Source organism: Thalassophryne amazonica, chromosome 2 (assembly GCF_902500255.1).
Source record: "Thalassophryne amazonica chromosome 2, fThaAma1.1, whole genome shotgun sequence".
Taxonomy (NCBI): Eukaryota; Metazoa; Chordata; class Actinopteri; order Batrachoidiformes; family Batrachoididae; genus Thalassophryne; species Thalassophryne amazonica.
This window is the reverse complement of record NC_047104.1, coordinates 111131249-111149943: the sequence shown is the minus strand read 5'-3', so window position 1 is coordinate 111149943 and position 18695 is coordinate 111131249. Positions and strand designations below refer to the sequence as shown.

The 18695-nt window shown below is 42.0% G+C and overlaps 1 protein-coding gene across 1 annotated transcript in view; it reads left to right on the top strand.

Moving 5' to 3' along the window:
• lgr4 (leucine-rich repeat containing G protein-coupled receptor 4) overlaps positions 1-16373 on the top strand; it is a 147225-nt gene extending 130852 nt beyond the window's left edge. Inside the window, exons 17-18 of the mRNA XM_034191843.1 lie at positions 11685-11738; positions 11867-16373. Coding sequence (XP_034047734.1) covers positions 11685-11738; positions 11867-13278 — 1466 coding nt within the window. The 3' untranslated portion in view covers positions 13279-16373. The remainder of the gene's footprint in view (positions 1-11684; positions 11739-11866) is intronic.
• Positions 16374-18695: the final 2322 nt, after the last annotated feature.

Genomic DNA, 18695 nt, shown 5'->3' with positions numbered 1-18695 from the left:
ACCCATTTTACATTAACATCCATAAGATTTCTTGTAAATCACTTCCAAATTTACCAAATGTTGGTCATAGCATCTAGGGGTGGGCAGTATAAACAATATATTCGGTTCACGGTATAAATTTGGTTGACGGTAGAGATTTAGACTCAAGTGACCAACCGTTAGGGTGATTCTTAGACTACGGGCACTTATTATGTCCTTTGATCATATTGTATGAAAAACAGAAAAAAGGGGAAATTTCACACTTTTATAGTTATCTTTACAATGAAAGTGTTTTAAGAAATTTGTTCTAGTAGTCTATGATGACTTTTTCACCTTTTTTCAGCATCATTATATGCAAATATTGTCGTTTTGTGCTTGTCCCACACCCAGACTTTTGATCTTCAATGATAAAAATGAATGGTAAAAAAACATTTTTTCTAATGTTTTAAAATATCTCTGAATAAAATATCAGTAAAATAATCAAAACATAATTGGGGTATTCAATGTCATACAACTGTTGTGATTTTTTTAAACAAAATGTAGTTGTCCCACACTATTGCCGTAATTTCCTCCACAACACTGTAATGTCCCTTTAAACAGTTTGTATGAAAGATTGTTTGGGTAGTTTCTATGGAGATAAACAGTGACATCAGAGCACATGTATATAGCGCCAAATCACAACAAACAGTTGCCCCAAGGCACTTTATATTGTAAGGCAATGGTGTGGTGGAAATTACATTTACAAGGCCAATAGTGCCCGTAGTTAAAGAATCACCCGATAATGCTTGCTGATGACGTCATCGTATCTTCCTCAGTGACTCTGAACGACTGGAAAAGGCTGCAGTCAGTCCTTTGGTCACAGGCTCCATCTCCACCTTGGCAGATTAAAACTTCTCCTTGTAAGAGTGTAAAATTATGTTATTTTAATCCCTCTGGAGTCGCCTGACTGAATTTGGAAATGTAAAAGTCACATGAACGTATTAAGTAATTGTCCCATTAAATTCACCAGACTCAGTCTCTGTTTCAATGCATTTTAAAAGTGCATGCTTCAAGCTTTATGCAAGTTTTTAAATTATGTTAATAGGCCTACTATAACCTGAATTATGATTAATAATTTCCGCTATTTTTTTGTGAGTGTGAATTTTATGGTCATATTTGGTGCGCATATTTGCAGAAACCTACAGTAAACAGTCTCACATTTCCTCATTCAACTGAGCCGAGAGCTCTGTCTCGGCTCGAGGCAGGGGAGCGGAGAAAAAAAACACGCTTTCCGCTTTATCACTGGTGAAACCCCACAACATGAGCCAATCAGGATCATCAACCCACGTGGACGTGTCTCTGAGGTCTTTCTGGAAAAAAAACGGCACCAAAAGCAGACAAACTGTCATTGCCTCCTGCTGGACAGAAGCAGGAATGGCGAAATAAGGTTATTCCAATGCACAAAAATACATGTCAAACAAGTCAGAGAATCAGGCACACACAATTAATTATATGTCTATTTTTTTGTTTTTTATTTGTTTATTTTAATCAATTTAGCTTTGCAAAGGGACTATATGACCCATTCAGAAACACTTCCATTATAACATTTACACTTATGTTTATATCGTGATATATACCGTTACCGTGAAGCGATTCAGTTTATATCATGATATGAATTTTAAGTCATATCGCCCAGCCCTAATTGCATCTGATGCCTTGAATTTCTCCTCCTCAGGGTTTCAAATTCTAAATTGTTTCCAGACAGCATGAATTTTGATCATATTGGCAATATCATATTATGAATCCCATATCCAAATGCTAAGGAATAAAATTATAGTGGTGTCAAAGAAAATTCTTTTTATGACTTAAATGTTAAAAAAAACAGTTGCACTATACCTTTAGCACTTGAAAACCCAACCTTTTCTCCCACCTCCTATTCTGACCGGAGGGTGCCAAATGGCACTGCTGAGGTAATTTACAACTCATTAGGCCACCTTTTCTTATGCACCTGTTCTTATGTTTCATATGTAAGTGCAGCCATTAGATTGGAATGTGGCAGTACCAGAGTGACTGGCAGTTTGAGCTTTCTGCTCAAGCTTGCATTCTGACTTTGAGAAAGTCAAAAAAGTCCCTGTTATGCATGCATACAAATAAAAAAAAAAATGACCAAAAAAATTGAACATTGAATTGAAATTGAATTGAAGCTTCTGCATCACTTTTTAAAACCCTTGTATTATGTTGCGGTTCAATTTGACCCATTTCAATTTTTGTGTTGACCAAAGTGCAGGTTATCCTCACTTTTTTCCCATGAAATTTTATGACTTTTCCTCATCTGGGGTCATGAACTGCTGTGTAAAATCTGAACACTTTGATGTGTTGTGGAGTGTCTGCACAGAGTTTGTATACAAAGATGATGTTGCGGGTCATTTTGACCCAGACACAAAGTGGCTGTTCAAATCCAAAATAAACATGTCTCTTTGATCTTCATTATTTTGATTGCCTCTGAAAAGCCATTCAGAACCAGGTGTGGTGGAAGAGGGACTTTCTCTCCCCTCTTCTTGTCACTGTGTCCATGCCCTTTCTTTGAGAAATACACCAAAAATGAACTCCAGACGATTTACATCTGAAGACGTTTTGTCGCAGCTTATGAACTGGGATATGATGCAGAGGAAGAGATTTCAGATATGATGCAGAGGAAGAGATTTCAGAGATAGAGGATCCTTCAGAGCCAGACGACAATGCTATTGTCCCCACACAGGGGACATGGACATCTAAAGACGGTGAAATAAAATGGTCAACATCACCATACAAAAGTCGAGGCAGACTGTCATCTTCTAATGTCATCAAAATGACTCCTGGTCCGACAAGATTTGCTGTAACAAGAATTGATGATATTGAATCAGCATTTCAGCTCTTCATATCCCCACCCATAGAGAAGATAATCCTCGACATGACGAACTTGGAGGAGGCATGTTTTTCAAGAGAAATGGAAGCCACTGGATCCAATTGACTTGCATGCTTACATTGGAATTCTGGTGTTAGCTGGAGTATATAGGTCAAAGGGTGAAGCAACTGCAAGTTTATGGAATTGAGCAGGAAGCAGCTGGCTGTGTTTGCAGCATCCTTGCATCATCTAAAACAGTGAAACAAAGATGAGCTGAAAACAACTTTTCTCGTGCTGAAAAGCGGAGGTTGTTTATCCAGGCCAGCGGCATCAGTGGAGGCGGTTCATCCAGGCCCGCGGCAACGGTGGGGGCAATATATCCAGGTCCGAGGCGTCGGCTACATCCGAGGCTAACAGTGGCTACGTCCATGGCTAGCAGCGGCTACATCTGGGGCTGGCGGCGGAGGCATCACTGGAGGTGGTTCATCCAGGCCGAGGCATCGGTGGCGGCGATACATCCAGGCCCGAGGCATCGGCTACGTCCGCGGCTAGCAGCGGCTACATCCGGGGCTGGCAGCGGCGGCAGCCGGGGCTGGCGGCGGTAACATCTGAGGCCGCCTACGGCTACATTCCTGGCTGATGGCGGCTACATCCGTGGCTAGCAGTGGCTACGACCGAGGCTGGGGGCGGCTGTGAACGAGGTTAGCAACGGGGAGGGTTGGTGCGCGGCGACTGGACCTGTGGTGGTGCAGGTTACGGGTGAGAATTGTTTTTTGCAATTAACAGTGGCCATACTAAGCCACGATAGTTAACATGGCACCACCCAAGAAGAAGGAGAAACTTGTGGACAATATAGAGGAGATAGAAACCTCAATAAACCAGATATTAAAAGACATGTCTGATTTAGACAAGCTGACGGTGGAGATTAAAGAACTCCAAAAACTGGTTAAAGAGAAGGACAAGATCATTAAGAAACTTGAACAATGTGTAGATGAACTTGGAACAATTCACTAGAAAAGATGATGTTATAATATCTGGACTAGAAACAAGGCATCGGACATATGCAAGGGTGGTGGATTCTGGTGGAACCAGTGGGGAGAATGCACCACCTGAAGAACGACAATCATTGGAACAGCAAGTTACAAATGTTTGTATATCAAAAAGGTGTTGACATCCATCAAGACACGATATCAGACTGCTATACTGTTCCAACTAAAGATAGAAAAAATAAACTGTCTAACATTGTTATACGATTTACAAGCAGAAAATATAAAAATGAATTATTAAGATAGGCAAAGAATTTGAAAGGAACGAGTGTCTACATAAATGAGCAAAAAATGCAGATATTGCTAGGGAAGCAAGACTATTAAAAAACAGAAGCACATTGTTGCTACATGGGTCTGGAATTGTAGGGTGTGGATTAAAGTAAAAGAAGGAACAAACGGTATACAAATCAAAAACATGGAGAACCTTACAAAATACAGACCTGAATAGACAATCAAATATGACGTCTGTTGGTAGTTGGACCAACAAAAAAAATCTGATCAAACATGGAAACAGATGATAAAATATATGACATAGACACTAATATTGATGAAAGTATATTTGACTTAAAAACGATTGGTTGTGAGTATTATACGGTAGAACAGCTAAATAGTGAAAAAATTGCAGAAGATACCTTGTCCCTCATACATATAAACAGTCGAAGCTTGTATTGTAAAATGTCACAAATAAAAGATTATTTAAATCAGTTTAAAAATAGATTTAGTATTGTTGAAATCACTGAATCTTGGCTTAATGATGATCTCATGGCTGATGTTCAAATGGAGGGATATGAGCTGTATTTTGTCAACAGAAGAGATAAAAGGGGCGGTGGTGTTGCTCTGTACATAAAGGCAGAGCTGTTATGTACAATTGTAGAAGAAATGACAACTGTGGATGACGTCATAGAAATTGTAACAGTGGAACTTGTACATGAAACATCTAAGAATATTTTAATCAGTTGTGTATACAGAGCACCAGACACTTGTGTTGTGAAATTTACAGATAGAATAATAGAGTTATTCCATCAGATTAAAAACAAAACGCTTTTTATATGTGGAGACTTTAACATAGAAAGCTCCAGTTGCCAAAAATAAGTGATTTTGAGAATTCAATGTATAGTTTGGGGTTATTCCACTTGATAACAAAACCAACCAGAATTACATCACAAAGTGCAACGGTAATCGACAATATATTTACAAATAGAACAGATGAAATTATCAGGAATCTTGATGACAGATGTTAGTGATCATTTACCAGTTTTTTCAATATTTAAATATAAAAATAGGCACAAGAAAAAAACTGTTAGAAACCTTAAAAGAGATAAGTCAGTATGACAGTAGTTAGAGGCATTAAAATATGATCTTAAAAATCAAAATTGGGAAGACGTTTATGTCAGTGATGTTAATGTAGCATATAACTCATTTATGAAAATACTGATGAAATCATATAATAAAAACTGTAAATTAATAGAAATTAGTAAGAAAAGAGTAAATAAACCATGGCTGACAAAGGGAATAAAAAATGCTTGTGCAAAGAAAAACTATTTATACAGGTGCTTTTTAAAAATGCAAACAAAGGAAACAGAACACAGATACAAAAAATCTAAAAATAAACTATTGACAATAATTAGGAAACAAAAAAAAGATTATTATAGTGAACAATTAAATAAGAGTAAAGATAATATGAGGGCAACATGGGGAATTATAAAAAGTGTGATTGAAAGTGATGGACCGAACCCAACTTTTCCAAATTACTTTGTGAAAGAAGATAAAGAGATATATGACATAAAAGAAGTGGCAAATGGGTTTAATAATTATTTTTCAAATGTAGGTTCAAGTCTGGTGGGAAATAAACCAATAGTAGAAGATACATTACATACACTTGTAAATACGGTCAATAGTATTTTCCTGGACAATGTGGAAAAAGATAAAATAAGAAATATTGTAAAAAAAAAACTGTGTAAGCAAAAGATCAACTGACCATGAAGATTTAGACATGATGACTGTAAAAGTATAATAGAAACTGTTTGAACCATTCACTTATATTTGCAATCTGTCTCTGTCAACAGGGATTTTTCCAGATGAAATGAAAATTGCCAAGGTAGTCCCATTATATAAAAATGGAGACAAACATAATTTCCAGTATCATTGCTTCCACAGTTTTCTGTTGTGTGGGCCGCCAGAAGAGGAGGTACTGCTGGCCCACCACCAGCGGGCGCCCTGCCTGAAGTGCGGGCTTCAGGCACGAGGGGACGCTGCCGCCTTACAGGAACAGCCGAGGTGACAGCTGTCACTCATCAGCTATGACAGCTGTCACCGATCATCTGCACTTCACCCCGGTTAAAAGCAGGATGACACCTCCACCACGTCGCCGAGATATCGTACTTCTTGGAGGTAACTTTCTCTGCCTGCGTATTGTACTAATTGATTTCAAGAGCTACTTTGTTGCAGCTGTCTACCCAGAGGACCGGCGTGGGCAGCGACTGTTTCGTTCTACGTCCCACCAGATAAGTGGTACTCAGACGCTGCACGAGTGTGTGTTAGAGGTGGAGGTGGAATTCCCACCGTTGTTGTTACAGGGTGTACACACACCCACACTTGACTGTCTTTGCTCTTCGCCAGCAGTACCAGATCCGACACGCTGAGACGGTGGCCACCTGGGGAATTCGGGACCTGGCGGCTCCAGTATTCTTCGGGTTCGGTGGCGGTGGAAATCGTGTGGTTCCGGTTCTTCTCCAGACGGACGTCTCCTATCGTCGAGCCTGCCCACACGACACCTTTATCCATTGACTTGTATTTATTCTATAATCTGCTGTGTGTGGTTGTGACATTCACAACAGTAAAGTGTTCAAATTTAACTCCCTCTATTGTCCTTTCATTTGCACCCCCTGTTGTGGGTCCGTGTCACTACACTTTCCCAACATTTTCTAAAATTATGGAAAAAGTTTTTGTGACAAGGTTGGATAAATTCATTGAGAAACATCATATTTTAAATAATGCTCAGTATGGATTCAGAACAAAACATTCAACAGCTATGGCAATTATGGAATTAATAGAGAAAATATCAACAACAATAGAAAATAAGGATATTGACTTGAAAAAGGCTTTTGATGTTATTGACCACTCAAGATTGCTTCACAAGTTACAACAATATGGAATAAGCGGTATTGCACATCAGTGGGTAAAAAGCTACTTAGAAAACAGAAAACAGTTTGTTCAGATAAATAATATCAAATCAGAATTGTGTAATATTACTTATGGAGTACCACAAGGATCGGTACTTGGACCCAAACTGTTTATTTTGTATATCAATGATTTTGTGAATGTATCTAATGTGCTTGGTAGCATTTTATTTGCTGATGATACAACGCTGTTTTACTCTGGATCAGATATACAGGAAGTAGCACAAGTGATAAATACAGAATTGGAAAAGGTTAAACATTGGTTTGATATAAACAGACTGTCACTAAATATTAATAAGACAAATTTCATATTGTTTAATGACAGAGCAAAAAAAAAATGTGTCATTACAAATAGATGGAATGGATATACAAAGGGTAAAAGAAACAACATTTTTAGGAGTCATGATTGATGAAGATCTTACATGGAAGTCACACATGTAAGTCCCTTCGGCTGCTCCCTTGTTTGCACTCGGGGTCGCCACAGCAAATCCAAGGTGGATCTGCATGTTGATTTGGCACAGGTTTTACGCCGGATGCCCTTCCTGACGCAACTCCACATTACATGGAGAAATGTGGCAGGGGTGGGATTTGAACCCAGAACCTTCCGAACTGAAACCAAGCACATTAACCACTTGGCCACCACCCCTGCTACATGGAAGTCACACATAAAGGGGATCAACATATACAACTTATATACAACCTTTGTTTATTCTGCAGAAAAGGGCTTTAAGGGTGACAGTGGTTTTAGAGATCCATCTAATCCATTGTTCATTAAGTACAGGGTACTTAAATTTCATGATTTGGTTGATTTGAAAATATTACAAACAATGTACCAAGCTAATAAAAATGCTTTACCAACAAACATTCAAAATATGTTTGAGAAAAGAGTAAGTAGTTATAAATTGAAAGGAATAGAAGTCTTTAGAAAACCAAGATTTAGAACCAAAGTAAAGGAACGGAGTATTGCAGTAAATGGTGTAAAATTATGGAACAATCTCAACAAAGAAATTAAAGAATTAAGGTTGCTTAAATTATTTTAAAAACGTATTAAACTAGATGTATTAAGTAAGTATGAAACTATGAAATAAGTCAGTGGGCTGTAAGGAAGTCAAAAAGGTAATTTGTTAATAATGTTTAAAATGTTTTGTTTAAAAATGTAACCTGTCAGAGATGTAATCTATTAAATAATGGTCATAATTATGAAATAAATCAGTGGTATGTGACAAGTTAAAGAAATACAATCTGTTAAATAATGTCGAATAATGACGCTGGATATTGAAAGATTGTATTGTAAAAAGGGCAGAAAATATGACTTGTTCTTCTCTCTGCTCCTTTTCATTCTTTATTTCTGCTTTTCTGTTTTTTTTGTTTTTTTTTTTTTTGTTTTTTTTCTTTTAAATGAAATAAATATTGAAGAAAGAAAAAAAAGAAGAATGAAGAGAATGGAAGGCCAATCTTCCGAGCAACGTCTTTGGAGACATTTCACATGATCTCTCGTGTGATCAGATTTGACAACCGTGACACCAGAGCTGGTTGATGAGAGAGAGACAAGCCTGCAGCGATCAGAGACGTCTCGGATAAATGGGTTGAAATCCTGCCTTTATTGTATAATCCTGGCCCCAATGTCACTGTCAATGAGCGCTGTCCTTTCCGACAGTATATGCCAAACAAGCCTGTGAAATATGGCATCAAAATATGGGCAGCCTGTGATGCAAAATCCAGTTATGCATGGAACTTGCAAATATATACTGGATGCAAAATCCAGTTATGCATGGAACTTGCAAATATATACTGGCAAGCCACCTGGAGGAGCACCTGAGAAGAATCAAGGAATGCATGTGGTATTGGAGATGACTGAAGGGCTGCAAGGTCATAACATAACATGTGACAACTTCTACCGTTTTGGAGATGAACTTCAGGAGAGAAAGCTGACTATGTTGGGAACAGTCAGAAAAAATAAGACAGAACTTCCTCGTGAGATTCTGAAGATGCAAGGAAGACCTCTGCATTCGTCAAAATTTGCTTTCACAGAGAAAACAACACTTGTTTCTTACTGCCCAAAGAGAAACAAGAATGTTCTTGTGATGAGCACGATGCACAAAGATGCATCATAGGAGGAGTTGACAGTCTTGACAAAGTCACCGCGACATATAGCTGCCAGCGCAAGACTGCCCGTTGGCCCTTGGTGGTTTTCTACAACATTGTGGACGTGTCTGCATACTGTGCTGTGGATTGAGATCAACCAGTAGTGGAATGCCGACAAACTGTCAGACGTCGACTTTTCCTGGAAGAACTAGGCAAAGCACTCGTCACTCCCAAGATCCAAAACCGGGCAAGGCCAGCTCGACCCAAAGCAGCTGCAGTGTTCATCACAAAGGTCCAGGCATCTGACCAACCCACAATGGATCTTTTGGATACAGGTGCAAAGAAACGCAAAAGATGCCAAGTCTGTCCCTATTAAGATGACAATAAAACAAGTACCTGTTGTGCAGGGTTTAAGAAGTACATCTGCAGAAAGCACAAAGTCACATTCTGTCCATCATGTGGGGAAAATGTTGAACAAGGAAAATCCGAGAAAATGGGGCAAGTTAAATGAAAAAAACGTGTTCGTGAAGAGGGAAAAATTGAAAACAGGAGTTCTTTGATATAGTGTGTGATTTGTATATCTCTTCTTCTCATCTCTTCAAAATGTTTGTATAATCTAAAATAAAGTTCTTGTTGGGAAAGTGTAGGTACACGGACCCACAAGAGGGGCGCAAATGAACGGACAATGGAGGAAGTCAAATAACAACACTTTACTGTTGTGAAGAAGCACAACCAACACGGCGAATTACAATTATGGATAAATAGTCAATACAAAAAATGTGTCATGTGGGCCGGCTCGAAGATAAGAGACATCCGTCTAAAGCAGAACCGGAACCACACGATTTCCTCCGCCACCGAACCCCGGGAATACTGGAGCCGCCAAGTCCCGAACACCCAGGTGGCCACTGCCTCCGCTTGTCGGATCTGGTACTGCTGGCGAGGAACAAAAACAGTTAGATGTGGGTGCACGTGCACCCGGCAACACGTACGGTGGGAAGACCACCTCCACCTCTCGTCGAAAAAGAAACGGAGTATCTGCTGTCCAGACACACACAAGCAACAGATATTTCTGTTATAAACACAGTCAGCTGAGAATGTTACCTCCTTGGTAGAGCAATATCTCGGCAAAGAAGTGGAGATGACGTCTTGCAGATATACCGCTGCGGATCAGCTGATTGGTAACAGCTGTCGTAGGTGACAGCTGTCACCCTGGCTGCTCCTGTGAGGTGGCAGCGCCCTCTGGTGCCTGGAGCCCGCACTCCAGGCAGGGTGCCCTCTGGTGGTGGTGGGCCAGCAGTACCTCCTCTTCAGCGGCCCACACAACAGTTCTGATTGGTTTAACTTCATTTTTGACTGTTTTGAGTGGATTTAAACAATACAGGTCAAAATGACCCGCAGCATAACAAACGTATTTATTTCTCACCATAATACAAGGGTTAAAATGAACATTCTCACAGGCTCAAACTGTCGGTCACTCTGGTACTGCCACATTCTGATCTAATGACTGCACTTGCATAAGAAAAGGTGGCCTAATGAGTTGTAAATTACCCCAACAGTGCCATTTGGCAGCACCTTGGTCATGAAAGGAAGAAGTGCCATTTGGCACCACTCTGCTAGTTCTAGTTTAATGCTATTGATGGCTTTAATCAAAGACAGTTAAAGCAAAGTCAGTTGTGGGAATGTATGTACGTATGTCCACCCATTCAACTGATGACTGGCCTGTTGCTAAACAACAATAACCATGGCAACTGAGTCAAAATATGTTTAATGCACTCTGCACAATTTCTCTAATCACGGCCATAGAAGCTATGATAGGAGAAACTCTTTCAGAGTAGTCATTGGTGTCTTGGTGGCTTCCCTCACTATTCTCCTTCTTGCATTGTCACTTAGGTTTTTAAGAACTGCCTGCTACAGACATATTTACCATATAGTACAATACTGTCAGTATTTGTATGATATATACATATATTTCTATAAGAGGAAAGGAAACCTGCTCAGAGGGACCCCTAGAGGGTGGAAGAAGTTACAAAGAAAAAGGAAGGACACACGTATTTAAGAGCATTTCATAAAGGGGGATGCACATTTCAGTGTTGATGTGATTTATGTTATTTCACCATACCTTTCTTTTTATACTCTGAAAATGTTTGTTACTTTTGATGATGATGGAATATTTGTACAAGCTGTGTTCAATATTGTGTTGATGAAAAATAAAAGTTTTACTCTTTCCCATTTCAAAGTAAGGGGATGCAGATTGTTGCGCTCAGCTGTATACACAAACAGGAAGATGTTCATTGAAGCATATTTTATTCATTTATTTTACATTTGATGATAAGATGTTAAGCACCTTGGTGGAAGGATGCATTTTGAGTGAACATCAAGTGACATAATTCAGTTGGGCATAATTGTGTCGACATGGGCGGTGGGGGGTGGCATTTTGACGTAGTTGAGCATGATAACATACTATACTTCGTACATACGTTCTGTGTATCAGATTCCTAAACAGTGCATTTGTAAGCATATTTTTGTTTTTAGGCGGTGAGGATGTGGAAAGAGTCTCTATGCTTTTGCATTGCTCTCCTTTACCAGGTAAGTGTTACGCGGCTTTTATAGATTCTTATATTTGATGGTTAACATTTACTATTCCTTCTTGAGAAGCAGTGAGACAAACTCAACAACATTTGCTGAATAAACAGAGATTTTTTTTCTATCTCCAGGAGCCTTCAAACCTTGTGAGCACCTCTTGGGCAACTGGATGATTCGTCTGACCGTCTGGTTCATCTGCCTGGTGTCTCTGGTCTTTAACAGCCTGGTGCTAGTGGCCACCTTCTCCGCCACTCATCGTACACCTCACCACGCCCACTCCCTGACCCCATCGATCGCTGCAGCCAGGCTCCTGATGGGGCTGCTGGCACTGACAAACCTCCTCACGGGCCTATATGTTGGCGTGCTGACTGTGCTGGACTTGGCTACCTGGGGGTCCTTCGCTGAATTCGGCGTTTGGTGGGAGATGGGGCCTGGCTGCAAGATCACAGGAGTTCTGTCAGTTTTCTCATCCGAGTGGGCAGTTTTGTTGCTCTTACTGGCAGCGGTGGAGCGCAGTGTGGCCGTTCAAGCAATTCTTGGGAAGGTAATGATGTTACCCAGGAGGAACGGCGGAAGCCATCGTGGATTCTGGAGAGGAGACCGACGATTCAGCATCGCTGCAGGACTGCTGGCACTGTTGGCTGCTGCCGGAGCCTGTCTGCCTCTTATAACCTCCAGCAGCCTGTCTGCTTCTCCTCTCTGCCTGCCGTTTGCAGGTGGTGAGAGTCCAGCTTTGAGTGTTACCGTCGTCCTGGTGCTGTTCAATGCACTAGCTTTCTTGTTCACTGCTGGTGTCTACACCCAGTTGTACTGCCGTCTGGGCAGGGCGGAGCTGGCCGATCCCGAGCAGACAGGTGCACTGCGTCATGTAGCCTGGCTGATCTTCACCAACTGTATATTTTTCTGCCCTGTGGCTGCATTCTCCTTTGCTCCTGTCTTGACTGGGTCTGGCTCTACGGCTGGTGGCCCAGAGATAGCAAAGTCAGTCACCCTCATCTTCTTCCCGCTGTCTGCATGCCTCAACCCAGTGCTTTACGTCTTCTTCAGCCCAGCTTTCAGGGAGGACTGGCTGAGACTGCGCGGCCGCAGAGGTCTGCCCAGGGAAGTGAAAGCCGGTAGCAAAAGTCCCAGAGTTAGCGGTGGAGGCTCAGAGGTCACATATGGAGGTTCCTCCACACACCTAGGCTTTGACTGTGGGGTGTACTCACAGCTGTGTGGAGAAACAGTTGTGTGCGAGCAGTGTGAAGCAGTGCTGCATGCCAGGACCTGCTCCTCATCCTCTTCCTCGACAGTCTGCAGACATTTGCTGAAGTCTCATAGCTGTCCCACCCTTTTAGCAGGAGCTACAGTGAGCCAGCGTGCTGAGGGGTTTTGGGCAGACACCGGCACACCTTCTGCTCAGTCTGAATACGCAGAAGAGGGGGACTCATTCGGTTCGGACAGTTCAGACCAGGTGCAGTCCTGCGGCCGGGCCTGTTTCTGTCAGAGCCGAGGCCTTCCTCTGGTGCACTACTCCTACAACATACCTCGAAACAAGGACTGAAGCAGCCTTCATAGCGACAGCACGTCTCTGAGCACAGTTCTGTCTGTTATGTGAATTTAAATCCTATTTGAATTTTTGTGTAACAACAAAATTGTGCCAACCACCCTGCCAATCGACGATTCAGGAAGCACTTATGTTTGTATGCACCCGGTCTCTTAAAGGGAACTCAGTATGCTTGCCGAACTTGTTCTTAAGTGCATAATTTCCACCCCCACCCCCTACTAAGGTGGTCGAATTTAGCCCAGTTAAGCACACCCTGTTTCAAAGGGGTTGACAAGAGATGTTGCAAAGAAAAATCTTCCCACGAGTGCCTGCGTCTCACTTTAAATTTGATGGGCTGTTGTGCTGTTCACAGTCTCAAATTATGCATCTGTCATCATAACAAAGATTTGTGATTTGTTTGACCTGTACACTAAACTTCTCAAGTTTTTGTTATATCTTGTTAAATTTTTTGAAACTCTACAGCAAACTGTTGAGTTAATGTTTTTTTTTAACCTATATAATGTAGCACATGCAATAATCATTCTTTAAAATTGGTTTTCGGTGGGCTGTCTGTTAATAACAAGCTCAATCAGTTCTTGCTACCTAGCGTGGTAACGGTGTGAGTATATGCCAGCGTGAAACACAGTTCTTCGTGTTAAATTACAAAGACTATGAATGTGATGAAAGTAGCAGATGTCACTGTTTAAACAACAGCAGTACTTTGTGGGTTTGTGCTGTTGTTTGCTTTTTGGAGCTGCACGAATGTCTGGATGGAGATGATTTCAGGTTTATGAAACATGGCCTTTGATGACTTTATACACTAATTCGAGCATTCACTAGAACAGCAGCACTTCTTAATGTGAACATGTAAAATGTTTAGTCCTTCATTGAAATGTTTGGCTGGTTTTCATGAATAATTCCATTAGTTTTAAATCTTATTTTCTGGTTGTTGCCGTCATGCCGATTGATATGACTCAAGCTGTGTTTGTTTTAGTTACGTAACTGCAGACCTACAGATTGTCATCAGACCAAGAGAAACAGTTGATGAGACCTGCTGAGATCTGCTTTTTTGATTATCTGTGGCTACAGCAAAAGTCAGACAATTCTGGAGGGTTTTGCACGACATTTTGATCATGTGATCAAGAACAAGAAGTGCTCAGAGAGCACAGACCTCCAGCAACATTTAAGGATATATTGTAACCACAGAATGCATAAAGAGAATCCTGATTCTCCTTATTGTGTAAAAGCTGGCTTCGTTATTTATGTTGGGGGAGTGTAAGGTAACAAATTGGGCTGTAAACCTGCAACTATTTTTTCTACATATTCTGTGAGTGTGCAAACATAATATTTATTTCTGATGAACAGAACAAGATCTGTTTCATAAAAGTTTAATCATTCTCATAAATGCAACCTGTTGAAAATTCATAGTTTGATCCATAAAATCTAGATTTTTATAGGATATGCACCAAATTAAATATATTATTGAAATGTCACCCTAATGTGAATACTTGATTATTATTATTATTATTATTTTAATGATCTATGGATATATTTCTGAGAAATTGATGAAAATCTATTAAATTGTGCTATTACACAATATTAAAATAAAAAAAAAAAAAACACACAAATATCCTGGATCCCCTCCAAAAGTTATTGGTTTCCTCCATGGCCCATTCTCAACCCTTCCACCAAGTTTCAAGAAAATCAGTTCAGTATTTTTTGTATAATTCTGCTAAAAGTCAAATAACACAAACCATTATGTAACTGGTGGATGTAATGTCGAACACCCTCATCTGTGACTCAAATAACTGCCCATTAAAACGTGCACTTAACTGAATGCATGAAAGGATGCCCACTGATCCTTAATTTAAAATGTGCAAAAAATAAAAACATTATCTTGTCAGCACTAAGCTAAAACATGAATATTATCCAACTGAAGCACATGCAAAAAAAAAAAAAAATGGGGTGAGCAGAGCAGAAGGATGGTAGTCAGCTGAATTAAGAAATGTGCAAACAGTGCCAAAAGTGATCATATGGTTCAGAATTATTCAGCCACACAGTTATATAAGCACAAGTAAGTGCAGTGTGTTAATGCATTAAAATGATTATTCATGCAGACTCCCTCCTCCTGCATGTACCTTATCAATCTTGCACAGTTATAGACAGAGGGACTTGGTGCCTGTCCTTAATGTGAGGTAATTAACACAAGTTGGAGTTACTACTAACAGTGGCACAAAATTAGCCACAAATTGTAATTATGCTGACAATCTGGCCATGTTATATTGTCTAGTTCATATTTAGTGTGCAGGTTTTTCACAAAGCATGATTACATTGTAATACGTATTATTTTGGCTCTTTATCCTGCAGTGAGAGCTGATCTAAATGTTACCGTGTGTGCGGTATGTCTGGTGCATGAATGTCTGGTGGATCCATCCTCAGAGCATGTATCCACAAGTGCACATCATGTGAGTGCTCAGGAATGTAAGGAAAAGCTTTCTTCTATCGCTGTTCTTGTGTCTTGTGCAAAACGCACCATTTACTTTGTTTCCCCGAGCCGGTTGTCATTTTCTTCTACACTTTTTGACTTGGTGTACAATTTCTAGCACAAACCAAATATTGTCAAATAATTGTTCGATGTGTGTCGTGTCCCATCTTTATCTAAAAATAAATCGATCGTTCTGTAGTAGTTTTGTTAATTGTATATGTAAATTATTTTGAAACAATCAAGAATGGGATGCTAACAAAGGAAGCTACCTCCTCAGCTGTAGTGGCGACCAGCAGTGCTTTGTAAAAGAAAGTTTTTGCCTTTCTTGTTACACTCTTGGCTTTATGTTGATTGTGTGTTTGTGCATCATCATTTTAGTTAAGTCAAATTGTGGGAGGAATCTATGTACTGTATACTGTGATTTATTTTTTTTAACCAGACTTTAAACTACAAAAAAGACATATCTTTTATAGATTGTAAACATGCAGAATAATAGAGTATAAAAGTAATTCAGTTAATTTCAGTTTGTTTAATCTTACTGTAGGTTTTCATGTGACACACCAACTTGTTTTGTTCTGTAAAACTAGAAAAATAATTACAAATTGTGAATAAAGAAAAGTGAAAGAACCACAAGTTTCTGTTCTTTGTGTCTGCAATACAGCACATCCAGAAAGTATTCACTTCGTCACTTTTTCCACATTTTGTTATGTTTCAGCCTTATTCAAAAATGGATGAAATTCATTTTTCCCTCAAAATTTTACAACACTTCATAATGACATGATTTTTTTTTTTATATTTTGAATTTTTTTGCAAATTTATTAAAAATACAAAATTAAGAAATTACATGTACAATAAGCTCCCCCTCTAGCTGCCACCTTATCGTGGTGGGGGAGTTTGCGTACCCGGATGATCCTAGGAGCTATGTTGTCGGGGGCTTTGTGCCCCTTGTAGGGTGTCCCAAGGCAAACAGGTCCTAGGTGACGGGTCAGACTAATGGGCAGTTCAGAAGCTCCCATGACCAGTAAAAAATCAAGGACCGAGACGTCGCCCGGTATGGCGGAGCCGGGGCCCCACCCTGGAGCCAGGCCTGGGGTGGGGGCTCGCGTGCGAGCGCCTGGTGGTCGGGCCTTAACCTTAACCCATGGGGTCCGGCCGGGCTCAGCCCGAAAGAGCAACGTGGGCCCACCTTCCTGTGGGTTCACCACCTGCAGAGGGGGCCATGGGGGTCGGGTGCAGAGAGGACTGGGTGGCGGTCGAGGGTGGGTGGCCCGGCGGCCCGGTCTGCGCTAACAGCTCCTGGCTGTTGGGACGTGGAATGTCACCTCACTGGAGGGGAGAGCTTCTCCGAGATCCCGGGGGAGGTTGGAGACATGGAATCCGAGTGGACCATGTTCTCCACCTCCATTGTCGATGCGGCAACTCGTAGCTGTGGTCACAAGGTCTCTGGTGCCTGTTGCGGCGGCAATCCCCGAACCCGGTGGTGGACACCGGAAGTAAGGGATGCTGTCAAGCTGAAGAAGGAGTCCTACTTGTCGGTAGATGGGACCCCAGAGGCAGCTGACAGGTACCGGCAGGCCAAGCGTGCCGCAGCCCGTGTGGTCGCAGAGGCAAAAACTCAGGTCTGGGAGGAGTTCGGGGAGGCCATGGAGGAGGACTATTGGTCGGTCTCGAAGAAATTCTGGCAAACCGTCCGACGAAACAGGAGGCGGAAGCACCTCTCCACCAGCACTGTCTACAGTGCGGGTGGGAAGCTGTTGACCCTGACTGGGGATGTTGTTGGGCGGTGGAAGGAATACTTCGAGGATCTCCTCAGTCCCATCATCACGTCTTCCGAAAAGGAAGCAGAGACTGGGGACTCAGAGGCAGACTCATCCATTACCCAGGCCGAAGTCACCGAGGTGGTTAGAAAGCTCCTCGGTGGCAAGGCTGGATGAAATCCGTCCTGAGTACCTTAAATCTCTGGATGTTGTAGGACTGTCTTGGTTGACATGCCTCTGCAACATCGCGTGACGGTTGGGGACAGTGCCTCTGGATTGGCAGACCGGGGTGGTGGTCCCTCTGTTTAAGAAGGGGGACCGGAGGGTGTATTCCAACTACAGTGGGATCACACTCCTCAGCCTCCCCGGTAAGGTCTATTCCAGAGTACTGGAGAGGAGAATTCAACCGATAGTCGAACCTTGGATTCAGGAGGAGTAGTGTGGTTTTTGTCCTGGTCGCAGCACACTGGACCAGCTCTACACGCTCCATCGGGTGCTCAAGGGCTCATGGGAGTTCGCCCAACCAGTCCACATGTGCTTTGTGGATCTGGAGAAGGCATTTGACCGTCTCCCTCGGGGCACCCTGTGGGGGGTGCTCCGGGAGTACGGGGTCCTTTGCTAATGGCTATTCCGTCCCTGTACGACTGCAGCAAGAGCTTGGTTCGCATTGCCGGTAGTAAGTCAAACCTGTTTCCAGTGCACGTTGGCCTCCGCCAGGGCTGCCCTTTGTCACCGGTTCTGTTCATTATCTTTATGGACAGAATTTCTAGGCGCAGCCAGGGTGTAGAGGGGGTCTGGTTTGGGAACCACAGAATCTCGTCTCTGCTGTTTGCGGATGATGTGGTTCTGTTGGCTTCATCAAATCAGGACCTTCAGTGTGCACTGGGGCGGTTTGCAGCCGAGTGTGAAGCATCCGGGATGAAAATCAGTACCTCCAAATCCGAGGCCATGGTTCTCGACCGGAAAAAGGTGCTTTGCCCTCACGAGTGAGGGACGGGATGGAGCATGAGATCGACAGACGGATCGGTGCAGCATCTGCAGTGATGCGGTCGCTGTATCGGACCTGGGAAGACCCAGGACACGCTGGAGGGACTACGTCTCTCGGCTGGCTTGGGAACGCCTTGGGGTTCCCCCAGAGGAGCTCGGGGAGGTGTGTGTGGATCGGGAGGTCTGGGCGGCTTTGCTTGAGCTGC